The sequence below is a fragment of the Opisthorchis viverrini genome, assembly GCF_000715545.1.
Source record: "Opisthorchis viverrini unplaced genomic scaffold opera_v5_231, whole genome shotgun sequence".
Classification (NCBI taxonomy): domain Eukaryota; kingdom Metazoa; phylum Platyhelminthes; class Trematoda; order Opisthorchiida; family Opisthorchiidae; genus Opisthorchis; species Opisthorchis viverrini.
In genome coordinates, this window is record NW_008751889.1 from 464,365 (window position 1) to 485,100 (window position 20,736).

General features: G+C 47.8%; 1 protein-coding gene across 1 annotated transcript; it reads right to left on the bottom strand.

Moving 5' to 3' along the window:
• Positions 1-165: 165 nt before the first annotated feature.
• T265_14652 (hypothetical protein) lies at positions 166-12,462 on the bottom strand (the record flags this gene model as incomplete). The annotated part of the gene is made up of 7 exons (XM_009174615.1): positions 166-188; positions 805-946; positions 3,730-3,979; positions 4,980-5,098; positions 11,524-11,836; positions 11,870-12,043; positions 12,078-12,462. Coding segments are annotated over 7 exons (1,404 nt in total), but the record flags the coding sequence as incomplete, so codon positions are not given.
• Between the last annotated feature and the right edge of the window lie 8,274 nt (positions 12,463-20,736).

Consider the following 20,736-nt stretch of genomic DNA (forward strand, 5'->3'; position numbering starts at 1 on the left):
TGATAAAAGATATTCCCAAGCCGCAGATGATGGGAGCAACTGCTTAACTGGACCACCTAGCTACTGCCCATAGAGTAGAATGACACTGAAATGCAATCAGAATCTTTTATTGTGGTTGTAAAAACACGGGGAAAGCAAGGTTGAGTTAGTACACTGGAAGAATATTCAAGCCACAGTCGGATGGTCACCTGAAATGCAAAAACAACCGATAGTTAGGGGAAATTGAAAAAAAACAAGACAATGGCACAGAAAATAGAGACAAAACGACGCGGCCACTACTGCTACTACTATCGTTTATTTTCGGAGAGCATGGTCACAAACATAGAAGGTGAATGCAAGCGACGAATGCGAAAGGGTAAGAGGAGAATGTGAGATAAAAGAAAGAAACGTCTCATTCGAAGTCATGCCACTATTACTACTACTACTACTAATAATAATAATAATCAGGTTGTATGAGAGATCAATTTTGGGACAGCTACTTATGAAGCGTTCAAGCATTCTATTGTCCAGGGTCCAGGCTCCGCTCCCGTATCGGATGGAAGGTGAAAGTTACAATGGAAATTACCGAACCGCTTTACACTGTTCGTTTACAATTGTTCAAAATTCAAAGAAGGTCCGAGGAAGCTCAAGAAGACGCTGTGAATGCGCATTTTTCAAGAATTCTGTGCAGACGAGATGTTTACCCTCATGGCTAATGGTTTGTAACAACTGAGTTCGTGTTTGGTAATAAATAACTTTGCAGCGAAGGGCTTTTCTCCTTTCGCTGGTATGCGTCCAAGGAATATCAATGTCCATATGACTTACCGGACACATATGCTTTTGGTTCCAACGGGATCTCATTGAACATGAATTCTTGCTGATATTCCTTGAGGAACAAGGTAGATCTGGCTTCATCCATGAACAACGAGTAGACTTTACGCACATCTTCCTTGCTCACTTCATGACCCTGGGGGTAGAATAGATGAAACATGGAGCTCAAAAAGTATTCCAACCCTGGATCTGACAACAGGGGTCTGAAAGTAATTCTGAGCACAGATTTTGAAGGCGCGAAACACACCAAAAATGAATATTTTTATCGATCTCCTCCCATTGCCGAACCAAGTGAAGTCATCGACGGGTGTGTGACCGTGCGGGTCAATTCCCATAGCGAACAAGGACATTGCGTTTTCCGTTGAATAGCATACATCTTTTGTCCGGTGCATGACCAGATAGTATTCGCCACCAATGACCGCGGCGAGATATGCCACCGTACATATATACAGGGTTCACGTTGTTAAATGAACCGAGGAGCACTCCTTCTTCATACACGAGCTGGACCCACAACTAAGGGATTGAAGTGGTATTGTAGGACATATTCCCTTTAAGTTCATCACGCACAAGGCAGACAACGAACAAAGATCACTGCCCAATAAATTCATCGCCAACTGGCATCGAGACAGTAGTCATAATTTGACCACAGTACACCTTATTAGACACAAACGCGAACCGAGACGTTGACCAATGGTGCAATATACGTGCACCCGTGAAAAAATGGACACTACGGTTTTTCTATAGAACTTCTACGAAGAACTATTGCGGTCGATGGGGTCATTTTTGGGTCCCCTGTCTCAAGAGAAGGAGCTGCGTACTCAGTAAGTCAGCAGTGAACCAAAAGCAACAATGTACACGGAGTAGGTGTTACGGTTCTGTCACGCAGCGAGCAAACAATATGATAATGCGGATTGTGGCAATACTCTATCCCCAGCTATGTTGCTTGATCCAGACTCCTAGCACGGCGAATAGTAAGAAGACGAAAACCTCGGACACAAACTTTAATAATCCAACAACACACGATCAACAGGCGCTGCCCGGAGCTTCCGAACCCAAGTCAGTGGAAAGAATGGTATCCTGTACGTGGTCGGATTTAAATTTTCTTGGAGTATCAATAGGCCATTGATTTTTCATAGTTTGACCTTGAAGATGCCAGGAGTTCGCTAGCACACATAAAAACACAGCGTTTTCTGGGTGATATTGATATCCCCAGCAGTAGGCTGCACGTGATATTAACTATATTTCACCGACAGACAGGGTAATTCGCAAAACACTACAGGGTGTAGATTGCTTTCCCTGAAGGATTTGCAACGAACAATCTTCAAGAATCCGCAAAGTTTTCAGCAACCTTATGAGCATCGGATAGGCTAGTTTTTCAAAAGTAGTACAGATCTCTAAAATGCAACAGAGGCTTTTGTAGAGCAACCAGTCTCCGCCAAGGACTGGTCTTTCCAGAGAGGAAGAGCACTGTGAAACAGGATGTAGGACAAGAACAGCCTTGGGTAGCGCAAAAACCGAAACAGTACAGCAAACCCAGCAATGGTCGATAACCGGTGATACAGAAAAATAAATAGAAAAAAATAGAATTAGATGAACTTTATGGTTGTATGGTAGTAGTTGGGGGCGAGATAGCTCAGTGGTTAGAGCGCGAATTTACTGACAAGACCGTGGTTCGGACCCAACATCTGCATCTCGACTTCTCCTGTCTAGGCTTGGGCAACTTGGTAGTAGCCCAGATCTCGTGCTTCCTTCAGGTGGGATGGCAGCTAGCTGTGCACAGATTTAGTTTATATAGTAGTTAAGAATCGGTGTCACTATTCATGTCGCAGTCTCCACTGATGATGATGAGACAGAAAGACCGATCGGAGTACAACAGCTGATCCCAATAAGATGTTGCTGACCTGTGATTTGACACATTCGAACCGTTTTTTTTAACAGTTTGTGATAAAGCAGTTCCGGATGTGTGGGACCAGTCGTTTAAGAAACCTCGGTCAAGTCACAGGTTAAATCTCTCCATGGCTCTGGTTGACAGGTCACAACTTGCGTTTTGTCTCCAGCTGCTGCACTGTGTGAATTCGAACGACGATGAAAAAAACTACGCTTTCTGTCAATACGCACAAGCTAGAGTTATATCGGGGGCCATCCACAGATTGCACAACATATCTTCCAGATTCCTTGATGTTTGAAATTTCCTCGACCTAGGTTAAGTAGAAATAGCGTTGTCGCAAGGGGCTGTATGCAGCCTGAGAACTACGACTCACCAGCAAAGTATTGGCGTCTAAGACAATCACCAAGGGCCAATGTGTTCGGGAAATATTTCGGAGGAAACAGACAGGGGAAAAACTCGTGGGAACAGTCCCGTGTCTGTCTGGTTTTGCAGTTGACTTTCATATCACATCGAGTGAGACAAGGCATACCAGTCTACCACTTGTCAAGGAAACCGATGAACATCGGCGGATTATCGGAAAGCGAGATTGAAGTATTTTCTGGAGATGCCTAACTAAACATAGAAAAGTAAAGACCCACTATTTCGCTGTCTTGTGACTTTCCCGTACTGGAGGTATCATAGTGGCATTATTCTGCTTGAAAGCCCTCTGCTGAATGACAATTTTTATAGTACGACCATACAGCTGTGCACCCTAACGCAAGACATTAGTTGTCCTGCCCGGTGAACTACGACCAGCTCTTTGTAGTACCACAAAATTGGCTTACTTTTTTCCAAATTCTCACTACGAAGCTCCTTTCAAAGGCGCATAAAACGGAAATAACTTTTGCAATGATAAGCCTATATAACCGCAATATGGAACAAAAATACACTTGGGGAAGGGCTCGAACCGCCAGCCACCCGCCTACCGGACGAGTAGTCTACCAGCTGAGCACCAAGAGGTGATTACATAAAATTGTGAACATTTCGCTCACCTTCCGTTTCCTACACACCAAACTGGCTGTTGTGATTAGCTGAATGGCATATCGCAAGGAGGTCTGCATACCGATACGAGTCAATACGATAAGTGCATCTTCTGAGATATCAACATCTTCCTCTTCGCACCGGATTTTCAAAATGGCCTGAATCTCTTTATCTGTGTAAGCACTGGTCGAAATGATGAGAAGTCGATCCAGAAGATCAATAGGAATTCCATGTGGACTGCGGTAGTTAGTTCCGCGAATTCTGAAGGAGAAATTTGGATAGATTTCAGAATGGAGAAGGACAACTGGAACTTGGATGCACTCTGTTACGGTCGAACAGCTGCTGATGGGGTTTGTGTGACCAAACACCTATGACCAGTATAATTCAAAGGAGCACCGCTATGTGGAGAATAGGTTATCACACTGTGGAGTTTTCATTAGATTTTGACTCAAAGAAAACACATCTCATCTATTTTTTCACCATTTGTTAATAAACACCAGATCTGTCAGCTCTTGGTCTCATTTGATAGCTGAAATCGCGCAAATTTGTCGAGAAAATCAGGGAGGGAGGATCGGATTCTCTCAGTTTTCACAGATCACTATGTACAGCACACAATATTCACTAACGGAGGTATGAACGAGGAGATTGGGGACCCTTACCATAACCTGTCCCCAATGAGAAGTCCACTGACATCCCTGTGTTGACGATCAACTATACAAGCTACCGGCTCCAGTGTGTAGCCATCCGGCCCAGCTATTCAAATCATTGGCGAGCAAAACTGTGACAGCTATAGCAACTGTGCGACAAGTATGCGGTGTTTGCGGCTTATGATGATGACTTGTCCTGCTCGATTCTTTCGCTCGTGGGGTGGATTCAGAAGAAAAAAGTGCCTCTTTTGGTACACAGTGAATGGGCTTAAAGAGTTGAAGAGCTTTACTCGATTATTTCACTGTCAGTCAAAACTTCGGTTTTCATTAAGAACAAGAGGAGGTTTGATGGACAAGTCGCTGATGCCGCTTATGAGAACATATCGATTAGCCACGTTGTACCATAATTTCTTGTGTTTGAATGGAACTCAACGCAGGGCATTAGAGTGACGAATCATGAGGTGTTGGTGCTCCCCCGAACGGTAATGTGGGCTGTCTATAATTTGGACAGAATGAAGCACCACTCAGCCCTGTGGCAAATTCAAAATACATTATGGAGATAGAATCTGAAGTAAGCAGGAATAAACAAAATTTAATGAGACATATGACCTCACCTTGTGATTCCACGATTTGTAGCTACAATGAGGACTGGTGCCATTTCCGATTCGAGAGCTCGGTTGAGGAAGGAAAAGCACTCAATATCTAACATGTGGACCTCGTCGATGAACAAAACCTGTGTGGAGAATGGGTGTAAAAATAGTCCAGCATTAGAACTTTGGAAAAGGGAGAGGTAGTACTGATTCGGTCAGGCGACCAACCATACTACAGTAGAACAACAAGATGAGGAATGAAGTCAACCAACTTCAAGGAGATTGAACGTCGTCCACCTCGCTGTGCTACAGCATCGGCGCCACATCTCGCGACCTAAACTGGCTGGAATTCAATTCCCCAAGGTGCAACCAATCCAGGAAAGCCGATGACACATACAATATACCAGTTCGGTCATACACCTCAAAATGCTTAAATTCCTCGCACTTTCCGCTTCAGGTGTCTGATGATCTTGATGCAATGGCACGTGGGAAATGTGTTTACCCCTACGGCTAAATGGGCTTCACTGGACTGGACTGCAGTAGACAATCGTCTCCGAGCTGTCAAGTTGACTGGTTCAATCAAGACCAAGAAATTTTGAGGCGGCAAACAGTCTCTGTTTGTTGAGTCAGCATACGCTCCGACAAACCGCGGGTGTGAGGCTGAGGAAGACAGTGTCCATCGTGATTTGTCACGAATGCTCTGGTCAGCGAGGGTACAGGTCGGCCAACTCGGGTTGCCGCACAGATAATGGGAAACAGCTCCTTCAATTGTATACTAAACAACACTTGTTTCTGGCCGGCACAAACTTTTAGTACAAGCGCTCACACTGCGTGACTTGAAGGCCACCAACTGCAAGCCAGTCGAGGACTCAATCGGACCAGGGGACAATCAGCTACCGGTGGACATCTTCGATAACAGAATACAGTTCACTCATGAGTACAGCAATGGATTCCGATCACGGCATAGCGTGGGTACGCTTATCTATTCGCTTTCCCTCGGGAACACGTTAGCTGATGCAGTTGACCACCCGCGAAACGTCTCTGTAGCCCAACAGTATCGCGTTGAGTTGGCCGAGAAGCCTCCTGAACTCCACTGGTACGACGGCCGTATTAACGGCTTAGATAGTCATTGGAGAAAGGTGGAAGAAACCATGCTCACAGCCTTTGAAACCGTCTGCCCGAGTTTGCTCGCACAGTGTGGGAGCCAGTGGCGCTCTTGCACCAAAGCTCTCACATTTAATGCGTGGCTATCACCTCCTACCTTACTGGACAAACATACATTTGTCGATGATACAAGGACTGAGCCACTGCAGCCAACACGTGCTCTCATTCTCCTCCTCCGTAGTGAACGAAGATGCAGCAGCTCAGCGAAAGTTCCTGAGCTGACTGACTGAAAGAAGGTCGTCGTCCAGGAAGCAATGCGATCAACACTGGAATGCGTGTAAATGGCTCCCGGATGCAAAAAGCGTGCACTGAAAACACCCAGTAGGATGGGCTCACGACGTTTACCAAGCGCTCACCGCTCACGTCATCGAAGGGCAAACCACCGAAGACTGTGACACGCTGCATCACGCGAATCAACAGCAAATGTAATGCAGTAAACGGTGGTCAGAAGATCTTGTAGTCATGGACTAGATCAACTACCTGTTGAAGTTCTTCATAGCTGGTCGGATGCGAATGCGATAACCCTCAGCGCATGATCTACGAGACAGGCGCCGCTACTCCCGGGGATATTGGCTGTGATGACACGAGACCGCTAGTGCAGCGGTTACCAAAGGCGATCGATATACCCAAAAATCCATATTTGTCAACTGCACCACTGTTCCGTAGCAAGCTTCCAATAATGGGTTTTGAAAGATCGAAGCTGTGGTTTGGAAGAGCAAGCGATGTTTAACCGGTATTCATGGAAACATCGTAATATAATGGACTGAACTGCAACATCCAGAAGGTTCCGGACGCCCCAAAGCCACAACAAAGTAGATCAATGTCGTTGAGGCACCTCGATTGAATAGTGGTCACCTTAGCAACTGGGATACCAATGAGTAGATTGTTTAACGGGGACGTAACATGACGAGTTGAATCGCTTAACAGAAACACGTTAGGTATTAACCTGAGTTAGTAACGTTGACAAACAAGGCTGCTTTAGGCAGCCAACGGCGGCCTTGCATCAAAGCAATCGCCTTTACTGATATACCGGACAAACAGAACCATTCAGAGTCAAGTTTTAGGAGCTGAAACGGTGCAGAGTTTGTGCGCTGGAACACGTGTGGCAAAGTTTTCCTTGAAAGCAATCAACTGGCATCTCCGGTCTAACTACCGGCGCTTTGCGGTCAAGCTTTTGAAACACAGGCTTTGGATGGGGACCCTAACCGTCCTCCTGTCTGGGTGTGGGCGCGCTGAGTATCGCAATGACTTCTACCATTAAAAATACTGCCATCTCACACCGTTAGTTATGTGGGGTCATCAGACGAGCCATCTTGCATGCTGCATACACTGGGGAAAGTAAAAAACCGAACCGTTCAGCTGTGACACCGTTCGTTGTACAGCTGCCATGTCCCCGGAAGGAAGCATGAGGGCTGACATACTGTCGGGTCACCCAAGCCTAGACAGGAGATGTCGAGAGGCAGACGTCCGGGTTCCAACCACGGACCTTCCGGTTAGTAAATTCGCGCTCTAACCACTCAGCCGTTTCGGTAGGAAGGGTAAAAGAGGACAACCGCTTACACTTTCACATACTCGAGCTTATACCTTACCACCATAGTTCCATGTGAATGCTGTCTCTTCAGGTCCAACTACCAGGGTTGACCGCTTTGTTCGCCTTAGTTGAAGATTCTTTGCGACCAATTTAACTAACGGCCCCAAACACCCAGAAGGCTGTTTTGGAATCCCAAAAGCAGGTCTAATTAGATGGCTTTATTATTCAAGCACTGAAGCAAGCAGGATGGAAACAGCTCCTGACTGTAAGCTGGATTCTCTCTGCATTGATGTATGCTGTCGGATACCCGGAATAAGGACGCAAGTGCTGTAATTGGTTTGACTACTATCTAACTCTCCTCCACCTCTGTTGATGCTGAGGGCGGTGGGGTAATGTGTTGAGCCACCGAGCACAGGCGTCTTTACTTGACGGGACACTCGTTAATTGTTGTTTCCGCGCGGTTCGCTTGGCAGTCTGGGAAAATCTCAATAAAGAGCAGTCCTTCACTCCCTGCTCATTGTGTCTGCTTACACCCCGAAGCACCGTAGCCGTAAATATACAAAAGAACTTTTCATGATGCTCTGGAGTCCAAAAAACCCCACTGCCTGCGGCATTACGGGTCCGAATTTTGAGCCCGGGGCTCGAGTTGGGGTACCGCAACCAAAAGTAATTCTCCGGCCTTGATAGCCGGGAAGCATCATTTGCTCTCACAGTCCTTTGTCCGCCGATGTCTCTCCTCAAACTGTCCCCACACAGGCGAACGTTGCTGGGTCAGGTGATTATCAATTATCCAGTCGATACATCTTATACACCCCGCTGCAAACTAACAGTGAACAGATAACACTGCTAAATCCACAAGATGATTCCCATATAGGAATCTCCAAAGTTTGTAATATACGGCAAATTGTCAAGCAGCTAATCCATTCCCTTAAAATTGATGTATTCTGTCTAAAGCGTGGCTACGCATATTAAAACTCCAAGGGCGAACTGTTTTCCGGATTTCACTCTCCGGTGTCCAGTGACCAGAATCGATGGTTCACGGAATCTATGGCGTGGGAGTCGCACACAACCCCAGAGCTGAGCGCGCTTCGCTGCGTTAGATCACAGTGAACAGTCGCTTTTTGCGCTTTTCGGTTATCCAGATCAATCGAGCTTGTTGCTACTTGACATGAATCCGATACCTGATTGTAGTGCCAAGAGTGCCCCAATGGACTCCAGATCTGTTTGTGTGCTGAACCTGACCAGGTGTTTCTGGACAGCATAAATTTTTAACATGAACGCTCCCATGGCGTAACCTGGCGGTCACCAAATGCAAATCAAATGTGGATCCAGCAGTCGCCGGTGCAGAGCATTAATTCAAGACTGCTGTTCCTTCTGGGACACCATAATGCGAGAACGCCTGGCAATGCAGTTTTCTTCTGCACTTCGCACGGCAGTAAGGAGCGTTCAAAACCACCATGTCTTGAGTATTACTACTGCTCAACTATATTGACCTGAGCTGGCTCAGTGGTTAAAGTGCGAATTTACTGACCGAGTGGTCCGCGGTTTGAACTCGACCTCTGCCCCTCGTCTTCCCCTGTCTAGGCATGAACGGCCTGGCGGTATCCCGGCCCTTGTGCCTCCTTCTAATGGCATGGCAGTTAGACACCGAAAGGATGCAAAAGCTAACGATTTTTTTATGTAGTAAACCAACACTGTGCTTGTAGCGATCATGTGGAAGAAGAAGCGTTCAGCTGCAGCACCCTTCCGGTGCCTAGCTGTCATGACATCCGAAGGTTGCCCAAGGCTAGACAGAGGAAGTCGAGTGGCGGAGGTCGGATTCGAACCGCGGACATTCCGGTCAGTAAATTTACGCTCTAACCACTTGGGCCATCTCGCCCATCATATGGATGAAGCATGGAAAGATCTAAGGGGAGCTATGACAGTGGCATCTTGTACTGTCTGTGTCACTTCTCCGACACGATCAAACGCCCACTGGATATCACGCGCGCCATCAGTAGTTTGTTGCTGGTATAACCGGGGGCTGTTGATTGTGACGAGATCCAGTGTTCATTTGGATGCGGAAGCAACTATGGGTCATCTGGTACAGACGACTGAGGGGATCAGTATATGGCTCGACAACGAAGTATGGAAGGGCTCAGCGGTCATAAAAGTTGACAACTGCTGCGCCCCCGGATGAGGGACAGGCAGGCACTGACTAAGAAACCCATCACCATCCCTGAACAGAGCAAGTAGAAGGCCGTTAGTGTCAGGAACACGATGACGCTTCGGCACAGATATACACTTGGTGTCTTCCGAGGTTGAAGGTCAGGATACCGGACTGGAGGTGGAAGCTGTCCAATACCATCACTGAATTTTTTTTCATCCTTCTGTAATCTCCACTCCTAGCAGCAGGCTGAAACGAGTGATCACTATATCGATTTCTTCCTTTGGGTTAGGCAAAGGAAGGAAAGGCTCAGAAAACGTAGAACACCTCTGGTCTCGACCTTCAGCCCGATCTAAAGCTGCCACCTTGACATGGTGGTCGGGCTTGAGTGCTACAATGGTCCAGATGGTTACACTGGCTGGTACGTCGTTCAACCATTCCAAGAAGGCCAAAAGCGAGCAGTCAGACCAGGAGCGGCGAGACCCCGTTCTACGAATAATCGTGCTACGAGGCGGTCTGGGGGTAAAGTCGTGCTGTCTTCTGCGGCAGGAGGGTGAAAGCAGTAAGGTGTCTTCCCCAGGTGACCATCATATCCATATTTATGGAAGCAGTGATGCTGCCTTCCCCCGGGGAAGGACGGGTTAGAAAAGATCGACCCCAAAAACCGCACACTCCGATCGCCCAACGGTTGACCGTGACCGCCGGCGCATTATAACCCTATGTCCTCCCACTGCCTTGGTGGTCAGACTTTTGAGTCAAATGCTCAGGGTGGGGTAACTCAACCAAACCCCCTTCGTCGGGCAACCGGGAAGTATCATTTGCCCGCGCAGTTCAGCGTCCACCGATGTCCCTCCGCAACCATTTCCCACCGCACAAACAAACGTCGCTGGGTCAGTCGTCTGACCGAAGGGGCCTTAGGCTCCTCGCTGCCTCGACCTTGAGAATGGTCTAAATCACAAGGTAAAGTCTTTGATGAGGAGGAATAACCTGAGCTAGCACCCCATTTACAACGGACGGCCGGTGGATCACGGAAAAGCAGGATCGATGGGAGTTTGCGAGTATCTCTTGCTGAATACCCTGGGGCACTCTTCTCACAGTTGAGATATAGAAGTATTCTGCTTGTTAACAGACCGTCCGGAAACCTGGCCAGTCAAACCAATATTCAAAGGGTGGTACGGTTGAAGAAATCATTCAACTGCGACACTTTAGGCACATAATTGCTATGTCCGCCGAGAAGAGCACTGCGAATGGGATATTAACAGACCGCCCTACCTCAAACTGGATCGGTCGAGGTGTGTGTGTGTGGGGGGGGGTTGGGTTCGAACCAAACACGGTCGGTAGGTTCGTGCTCTAATCACTCAGCTACCTGGAGTTCAGGGTGTAGTAGGACGTAACTAGCGTTGACGTCATTTATATTGGCATTGGGAGTAGCACACCAGGGAAGTATGCTGCTGATACGGGGTGTATATGCTATTACTGGGATGCATCTCGCATGGGTAACGGTTTTAGAAAGAACAAAGAAGAACAAAGTATATGCCCACAGGTCAGAAATCACTTCCACGGAAAACGGGATGTCCTACAGTTCAGTTCTTTGATCTAACATCAATGTGCAATAATGCGTGCTTGTTCCGGAATGCTTAATATATAACTGATCTTTCGTCGTGGTAGACAACCAAAGACGTAGAGAAATATAGGCTTATCATGCTATCACAATTGAACAGACTTACTCCAGGGACTATTTCTGCCTTCCCTTCCTCTCTCCATTCAGCGACTTTCTGATTTATTTGATCTCGCACTTCCGCCTTGATCTCACCAGTATCACCACTGAAAAGTGCGAGGAATCCTTGGGTTCTACTGTTTATGACATCGATCTCGTGCAAAGTTACAGTATGGACGACTTCTTTCCGCTTTTGCAGTTCACCTTCTGGACACTGAACAAATTTCGTTTGGCCACCAGTAGCGTCGTAATCACGTGCTCTTGTGAACGAACGCCCAAGGCGCGTGATCTTCCCAGATGGCTTGTCAATAGTGATAACATCCCTAACAATAAACATTATTGCGAAAATTACTTACCCAGCCTGAACTTTCTCTTTGGTTAAAGATTCGATCATTTTTTGTCCGAGATCATAAACGGTCTCCATTTCGGTAGTTTTAAGGGTCAACTTCCCAACTTTCGCACCCGTTCCAGTGGCCGGACGATCTATCAAAATCTCAACCACCTCGCCCTCGATAATTTCGGCCTCTTCTCTGCAAGAGTTACAGACAGACATGCATAACTCACTTTATACGGATTCCAATGGATTTTCGGAAGGCCTGTGTGAGGGCCTCTGTTTTCCCCATTTCCAATGAGAAAATTTCGCTCCCGGCCATTGCCGTAAACGGGGTGTCATGTCCCAAAGCCTGAGCCATACCCATAGCGATTGCGGTTTTGCCAGTTCCGGGTGGTCCAGCGATTAAAATAGCCCGTCCAGCAATCTTTCCATCACGAATCATTCCGAGTACAAGACCTGCTGCCCGCCTGGCCTTGCATTGTCCCACCATTCCCTGCGAGATTTGACGAGCTTCTAGATCATCGTTCAACCCCAAACCTCGTATATGGGAATGAGCACCAATACGCTCGATCCGTGTGATCTCGCGAGCGGCTGCCTCCTGCACAGTTGACTCGAGCTGCATGAAAATAGGCCAAAAGAATGAAAAAATCACAACAGTACGACTTTTCATCCATCGAGCATAACAAAATATAGTCAGCAAAGCCCCCCGTTACCAGGACGCGGAACTCACATTCGACATTTCAAAAATGTGACATCGCAACAGTCGCGCAGTAAAACAAATCACTGTTGACTAAGTCTAGGTTGCTCGAAGATATATGAGATAAACGGGATATTTAACTCTAAATGACATCCGCACGTAGGTAATAAGAACGAATTATCCAATTCGATTTACGTTAACTGTATCTCAGTTCGGTCCCGCTTGTCTTTGAACTCGGCGTTCTGCATCCGCTTATTTGTTGTGTCAAGGTGGATGACACGGCCTCTGCCGCCTGAATTTATGGCTAGTAACCAGAGCGTTTGCTGGCAGCCCTTCTACATCAGTACGTGAGAGGTTACGAGCCCTAGCTCCCCCATTTTGTGGACGCGGGATTCTCGAATTACTGTCGAACGACGGTTTTAGCACGAACGACACGCCCCACAGGCCTGCTTCAGTTAAACGCATGAACGTTCATGGAATAATTATCCCAAAGTACTGCCGCCTTGAAGAGCTGTGGCCAAAATCTTAATGTAAGAATTCCCAAGTGTGTTGTACTCAAATCATTTTGTTATATTCACACCTTAATTTCACTTGAGAAAACACTTTTGGGATATCATTGAATGTGACGTCTTATGGAGTGAATTTATGTTCAAATGTATAGTGCGCGCATCCGGAAAAATTGATTTCCACGGGTGCATTTCACTTGCGCGCCATTTTGTTATGGCGGCGCCCAGTATCACGGTGTGGATATGCTTCGCTTTTCCTGTCGTCCCCACGCCATTCCCGGTTTCCAAACATTGATAACCTTCCATTACCCGAATGTTTGCTTCCCATTAATTTGTTGAACATTCGCACCGCGCGTAACTACAGCTAATTGCTTTTACCCGCCCTGCTTCTTAGCGCGAAATGTCGGCTCGTTTCACCTTTGTTCCACCACCCGAAGCCCCCATTTTCCGTCCATCGGATGAAGAATTTAAGGACCCACTGGCTTATCTGATGAAAATACGGAATATAGGCATGAAAACTGGCATATGCAAGATCATCCCACCCAAGGTAAGGCGCCGATGATTTTGAACGTTATTCTTGCGTGTTTTGCTCCCCCATCGTTCCCTGCTGCCACTTGGCTTTGAATCATCTAAACTGCTACCAGGAGAAGAACTTCGTGTTGTTTCTAGAATCCTTGTAAGCTGCCAGAATCAGCAAGTGTTGAACCTTATTTGAACATACTAAGGAGGATGTTTTCTTTATTTGTGCATGGTAGCGGACATGAGTGGTCGTTTTCAATTGGGCGGTTTGAACATACATTAAATAGTTCTGCCCACGAGGCAGTCATGAGTTTTAAATTTTTGTCTGTTCATGTCAGTATCATCCCTTTGTGATATACTACTCATATAAGTAGTGTAATTTTAAAAATAATTTTCCTTTACCCACAGTCATGGAATCCACCGTTTGCAGTGAACATGAAAGAATTTACCTTCACCCCAAGAATACAGCGATTATACGAACTAGAAGTAAGTGGAAAGTTACTCAATACCTACTGAGAAGGCTCAATCACGCATCAAATTGAACTTTCTCAGCCGTCTCTACAAGTATATACGCAGTCAGGTACGTTTTTCTGTTTTACAATAATGGTTACCCCTTAGGGTGGCGACAAAATTCGCGTACCTAGTATTGGGGGCCGTTTCTTGGATCTTCACGCGCTCCATAAAGCTGTGCATGATGCTGGAGGGTATGAAAGGATATGCAGCGACCACAACTGGGCTAGCATAGCTGAAAAGTTGGGTTATGCTGGGCGTGTCGCATCGTCGATAAAAAATAACTACGAGAAACTTTTGCTTGCCTTCGACCGTATTGTAACTTCGAAGGATGACAGTCAGGTGCGTTTTGTCATTGGTTTATTCAATCCAGCTCCAGGCAAAGCGAACGTGCATGGAACGAATACCGAATAAGCGACTCAGAAATACATCATCTCCTGTGAGTACACCTTGTTACTTGCAACTAGTTCTCCAGGAACCAGACAATTTAGATTTATCCATCAACAAGGAGCTCAGGAATCTACGTTTCTTTGGTGCAGGTCCAAAAGCAGCTGTACCACTCACTGGCCTATCCAAAGGTAATTTTGTATCTTGCCTCTCATCTCACTCATCAGTCCGAAAAAATGACACCACTTATCCGGATGTGGATACATACACATGCCGAGCCTGCAACCGTGGGGACGACGAATCTAACCTGCTCGTGTGCGATACAGAAAGTTGCCAAGCTTGTTATCATCTTTATTGCTTATCACCACCACTCCGGGCAATCCCTAATTATCACTGGAAATGTCCGGAATGTGTCCGGTCCTTATGCGTTCAACCTCCTGATCCGTATGGATTTCCGCAGTCAAGCAAGACGTACTCCCTTCACGAATTCGGCGTAATGGCTGACGAGTTCAAATCCAATTATTTCGGCCGGCCATGTTGTGTGAGTCTACCTTGCCTTACCTCTGTTCTTTACCACATCCACGTTCGTCACTCGTGGGAACCTTTTCTTCTGCGTGGAGTAATCTGCTTCTGTAAATTCCTTCCCCGAGATGTTTGTAAATTTAATCTTCGATTTGGTCGAAACCTTTGGCAACACTCAATCTCCCACCGGCAAAATGGGGTATGTCCGAACGTTATCTCCAGCCCTAATGTTCGCCTGCATTTGAAATACCACTGCACCGCTTAAGTTAGTGAAGCCTTGCCGAAAACTCTTCTACTTTCTTTAAAGTTGAATTCTTCCGCTCAGTCTTGCAGTAGCGACGCTCGGCTTCCCTAGTAACAGACCCTACATAAACATCGAAGACCCCCCTTTCGATCGGTATCAAGTTCCCTAGGAAGGCCACAATCCCCATGTCGACCCGGCAAAGATGGCGAGTGAGCAGTTTTGAGGCTTTCTGTATAATGGATGATACGGACACCAGGTTTTGAGTAATCGCTCATCGGAAGCTTCCTTTCGGTGCCTAGCCGCCATGCAACCTGCGGAAAGCACGTGGGACTAACCCTAAACAGGAAAAGCTGAGATGCCGAAGAAAGAGAGAAAGAAGAAGGCGTCCAGCTAGGCACCCTTCCGGTGCCTAGCTGCCGTGCCACCCGAGGGAAGCACGACGGCTGGGATACTGCCAGGTTGCCCAAGCCTAGACAGGGAAAATCGAGAGGCGGAGGTCGGATTCGAACCGCGGACCTTCCGGTCACTAACTTCGCGCTCTAACCACTTGGGCCATCTCGCCCCGAGATGCCGAAGTTGGGACCTCGGCTCTAACCACTGGGCCATCTCGCCCCGAGATGCCGAAGTTGGGACCTCGGACCTTCCGGTTGCTAAGCTCGCGCTTTAACCACCGATCCACTGGGCATCGAAATATCGGGAATAGTCTTGATGATGCTGTTCACTTAGTCTTCTTGCAGATTACAACCTTACCTTGAACGCTCTATCACTGAACCGATTACCGACGCTAGATTCCACGGTTATTCCTTCGAGTATTTCTCCTGAGATGATGTGCACAGGGAGCACAATAGCTCTATCGTGCGTCCCTCGTACTATGGCGTCGGCGACACATTGACTCAGGAACGAGATTCACAAACAAGTTCAGAGGGTGAGCAAGAAGGCATGAAAGCGGGACTGGGCAGGACCGATGTCTTCGCGCTTGACGAGCATTGTTTCGTTTCATTTCCTGATGGACAATTTGTTTCATATCCCATTCCACTACATCTACCATATCCGACGGCCGTTTTACAGGAACCAAGCAGGGCTGTTCTTGTGAAGATTTCGTCCTGTAAGTGAAGCTAATTTATGCTGAAAAGCCGAGAAGCACTGTACAGCTGTTTCATCCTTATTGGGAATCACCAGCAGTGCACATCTCACGAAACTCCGAAGAGTCTCGAACCCGCGACTTCCTGGCTAGTAGTTTGAACACTTAACCGTTCGGCCACGAGTGGCTGATCAGCCGTGTGATTAACTCGCACAGTTCACACTCGGGCTGTTCTTCACTGTGCCCTAAGCTCCAGACAATCATTTTGCGATTAACGGGATATAAAACTGTAAAAAGCACCTCACTGGCGTTAATTAGCAACCATATCTTTCAGACGCCTCTGGCCATTCTGCGGGAGGATCACGCGTTATCCATTCCAGCTAATGCGTCGTATGAAAATTGCCGGGAATTTTTGTAATAACTTTCCATTCCGGCTCATTTGGTTCTTCCAGAGATTGCGCTGCATGAAGCCAGCTGCGCTTTTACTAAAGGGCTCAATCGGTCGCCTAAAGCAGTGGCCCCATGAATAAATTACATTCCGTATTTTCCCAAGTCGGTTCGCTGCCTTATTTCAGCCGATTGATGGAATCAGTGAAGTTGCGGTTGTTGTCCACATCGAAAGCCCGACCTAAAGCTGTCACCTTGACATGGTGGTCGGGCTTGAGTGATACAATGATCCCGTAGGCTACACTGGCTGGGACTTCCTTCCACAAGGTGAAACCATGCCAAGAAGGCCAAAGGGGATCAGCCAGACCAAGAGCAGCGAGACCCCGCACTACGAGTAATCGTGGTACGAGGCGATCTGGGGGTAAAGTCGTACTGTCCTCTGCGAAAGGAGTGTTTAGGCAGTAAGGTGTTTCCCCCATCCGACCAGCATGTCCATATTTATGGAAGCAGCGATACTGCCTTCTCCCGAGGAAGGACGGGTTAGAAAAGGTCGGCCCCAAAAACCGCACACTCCGATCGCCCAACGGTTGACTGTGACCGCCGACGCATTATCCAATATGGTCGAAATACTTTTAAAGCCAAAGAGCCCGGTGCTGCCCAAAAGGCACCTGCTGTGCGCAGCCGCATCAGGAATGAGACAGTAATGCCTTATCTCCTACATTTTCCCACTACCTCGTGGGTCAGACTTTTGAGTCAGAGGCCAGGGTTAGGGTCCCCGAACAAAACCCTACATCCTCCCACTGCCTTGGTGGTTAGACTTTTAAGTCAAAGGCTCAGGGTGGGGTACCTCAACCAAACCCCCTTCGTCGGCCTGGGCAACCGGGAAGTATCATTTGCCCGTGCAGTTCAGCGTTCACCGATGTCCCTTCCCAACCCTTTCCCACTGCGCAAGCAAACGTGGCTGGGCCATTTGACTGTCAATCATCCGACCAGAGGGCTTTATGCTCCTCGCTGTCTACAAACATTAAACAAAATAACACCTTTCTAAATTCACGAGATGCTTTCTATATAGGATCTTTTAACGTCCGTACTGTATGTCTAATTGGCAAACAGTCAATGCCTGCTGAAACCTTGTACTCCCTTAAAATTGATGTATGCCGTGTCTCCGAAGCAGGCATATAAGACCCGAGCGTGGTTATGAATCTCAGAACGCCAAGGATGAACTCAGCTCTTTCACGTTTCTCCCCCCATGTGTTCGGTGACCCAAAAGCGATGACTCGTGGAATATATGGCGTGGGAGTTGCACACAGCTCCAGAGCTGAAGGCGCTTTGCTGGATTGGATCCCAGTGAACAGTCGTCTTTGAGCCGTATCATTATCCCGTTCAGTCAAGCTCAACACCTTTCTGCGTAAAAAGTGGTGCCTGTTTGTAATGTCGGCTTATGCCCAAACGGACTGCAGTTCTGATGCTCAGAAGGGCACTTCTATCGAGAGCCATCCCGGCTCATCCGTCAGGAAAAAAGCACTGACATTGTGATGCTTGCAGGCGATTCAAATGCTCAAGTAGGTCGTTTGAGCACCTTGGAATCACATTTGGGTGGTCGCTCATCCGTCAAAAAGCACTGACATTGTGATGCTTGCAGGCGATTCAAATGCTCAAGTAGGTCGTTTGAGCACCTTGGAATCACATTTGGTTGGTCGTTTCGGAGTCGATGCTCGCCGCACAGACAACGGAGATCGACTCCTTCAGCTGTGTGCTGATCACGAACTGTTTCTGGCAAGTACGAACTTTCAACATAAACGTTCGCACCGCGTAACCTGGCGGCCGCCAACTACAAATCAACCGTGGACCCAGTTGGACCACGTGGCCATCAGTCACCGGTGGAGAGCCACAATTCAAGACTGCCGTTCCTTCTGGGGCACACCACTTGATTCCGATCACGCCATGGTGCGCGCACGCCTGACAGTTCGTTTCCCTTCAGGCCCTCGCAAGTCGGCAAGAAACATGCCAATCCACTATCTTCGAAGAACTGCCATAGCTCAACAGTATCGATCTGAGCTAGCCCAACAACTCTCCACAGTAAAACAATACTGTGGTGGCAGTGAACATGTGGATGAAGCGTGGCAAAATGTGAAAGGAGCTATACTAGCGGCGTTCAGTGCTGCCTGCCCGACTTCTCCAATTCGACCACGGGACCACTGGATGTCGTCGAGGTCGTTATCCATGATTGATGCCAGGAAAGCCATACCAGCAGGCAACGAGTACGACGGCGCACGCAAATCCCTCAAACGCCAAATAGTGAAGAGTCTAAGGAAAGACCGAGAGCTCTGGTGGACATCGAAAGCTCGGGAGATGGAGAAGGCTTTTGCTACGGGAAACAGCCGTGCCCTTTATCAACTGATACGATCGACTGGCCCTAGGAAAGCAACGGTCAGCGAAACGATAAGTGAAAAAGATGGCTCATTAATTCACTCGCAAAAACGTCGATTGGAGAGATGGGCCGAACACTTCGAGGAGCAGTTCAGCTGGCCTCCTGCAACACAGCCGGTGGAGATAGTGCATACGGGTGAATGGAATGTAAACCTTGATCGCCCTTCGGACGAAGAAATAAGGTACGAAGTAGCCGCACTGAAACGTGAGAAGGCACCAGGACCGGACGGTCTGTATCCAGCCCTATTCAAAGAAGGCGGGAAAGCCCTGGTGACCCACCTGACATACCTTATTGGCTCTATGTGGGACGAAGAGGAAGTGCCTGCAGAATGGGGCATGTCGACAGTTATCCCCATCTTCAAAAAGGGTACACGGACGCTATGCGAAAACCACCGTGGCATCAGCCTGTTAGCTGTGGCATCGAAGGTGCTCTCTGGCCTTATCCTTCGAAGTTTGACTGAACACAGGGAGAGGCAGATCCGTGAAAACCAAGCTGGGTTCCGTCCTGCAAGAGGTTGCATCGACCATATCTTCACCCTCCGACAGATTCTGGAACAGCGACACTGCTTCCAACAACCAACAATGGTTGTTTTTCTTGATCTGAAAGCTGCCTTTGACTCTGTGGACCGCCAAGCACTATGGCAGTGTCTGTGGAGCAAAGGTGTCCCCCCTAAGTTCTTGGCTCTCTTTGAGGCGCTGTACGCCAATTCAAGTGGCCATGTAAAGGTCTACGGGAAGCTCTTCTCTGAGTTCACCACATCCGACAGGATTGTCCTCTTTCATCTTTCCTCTTCAACTTCGTCATTGATACGATCATGGAAGACTCACTATCAGCCTATAATGCCTGTGGGGTCGAAGTGCTCCCGGGGCCTCCGCTCACAGACATCGAGTACGCAGACGACATAGCTCTTCTTGGATCTGAACCCGTGGTAATGCAAACAATATTAAATAACCTAAATAATTCTGCCTCGCGGTTCGACATGCGCTTCACACCTGCATAGTGTAAAGTGCTACTGCAAGACTGGGTGGGCTCGAACCCTAGTCTCATGCTTGCGGATAAACTGATTGAGGTAGTACCCAAATCTGTTTACCTGGACAGCTGTATCATTCCCGGTGGTCTGGCGGAAGATGATATTTCCATCCGGATTGGGAAGACCAGAGCAGCTTTTGCGAACCTACGTCACCTGTGGCGTAGGCGTGACATCGGCTTCTCTGTCAAGGGTCGAGTTTACAATGTTGCGTTGCCCTCCATATTACTATTATGGATCAGAAACCTGGCCGCTGCGTGCCGAGGACGTCATGAGACTTTCAGTGTTTGACCATCGATATCTTCGGAGCATTGCCCGAATCTGGTGGGAACACCGGATCCGCAGTGCTGAAGTACGTCGAATGGTATTCGGGAGAAATAACTCACCCTCGATAGATGAACTGACCACACTGCATAGGTTGCCCTGGCTTGGCCACGTGCTGCGTATGCCGGTCGACCGACTTCCTCGAAGGGCTCTTTTCGTACAACCACGTGAAGGGTGGAACAGAGCCAGAGGCGGTCAAACAATGACTTGGCAGCGAAGTACGAAAGCCATTACCAGCAAACTCAGCTGCGCTG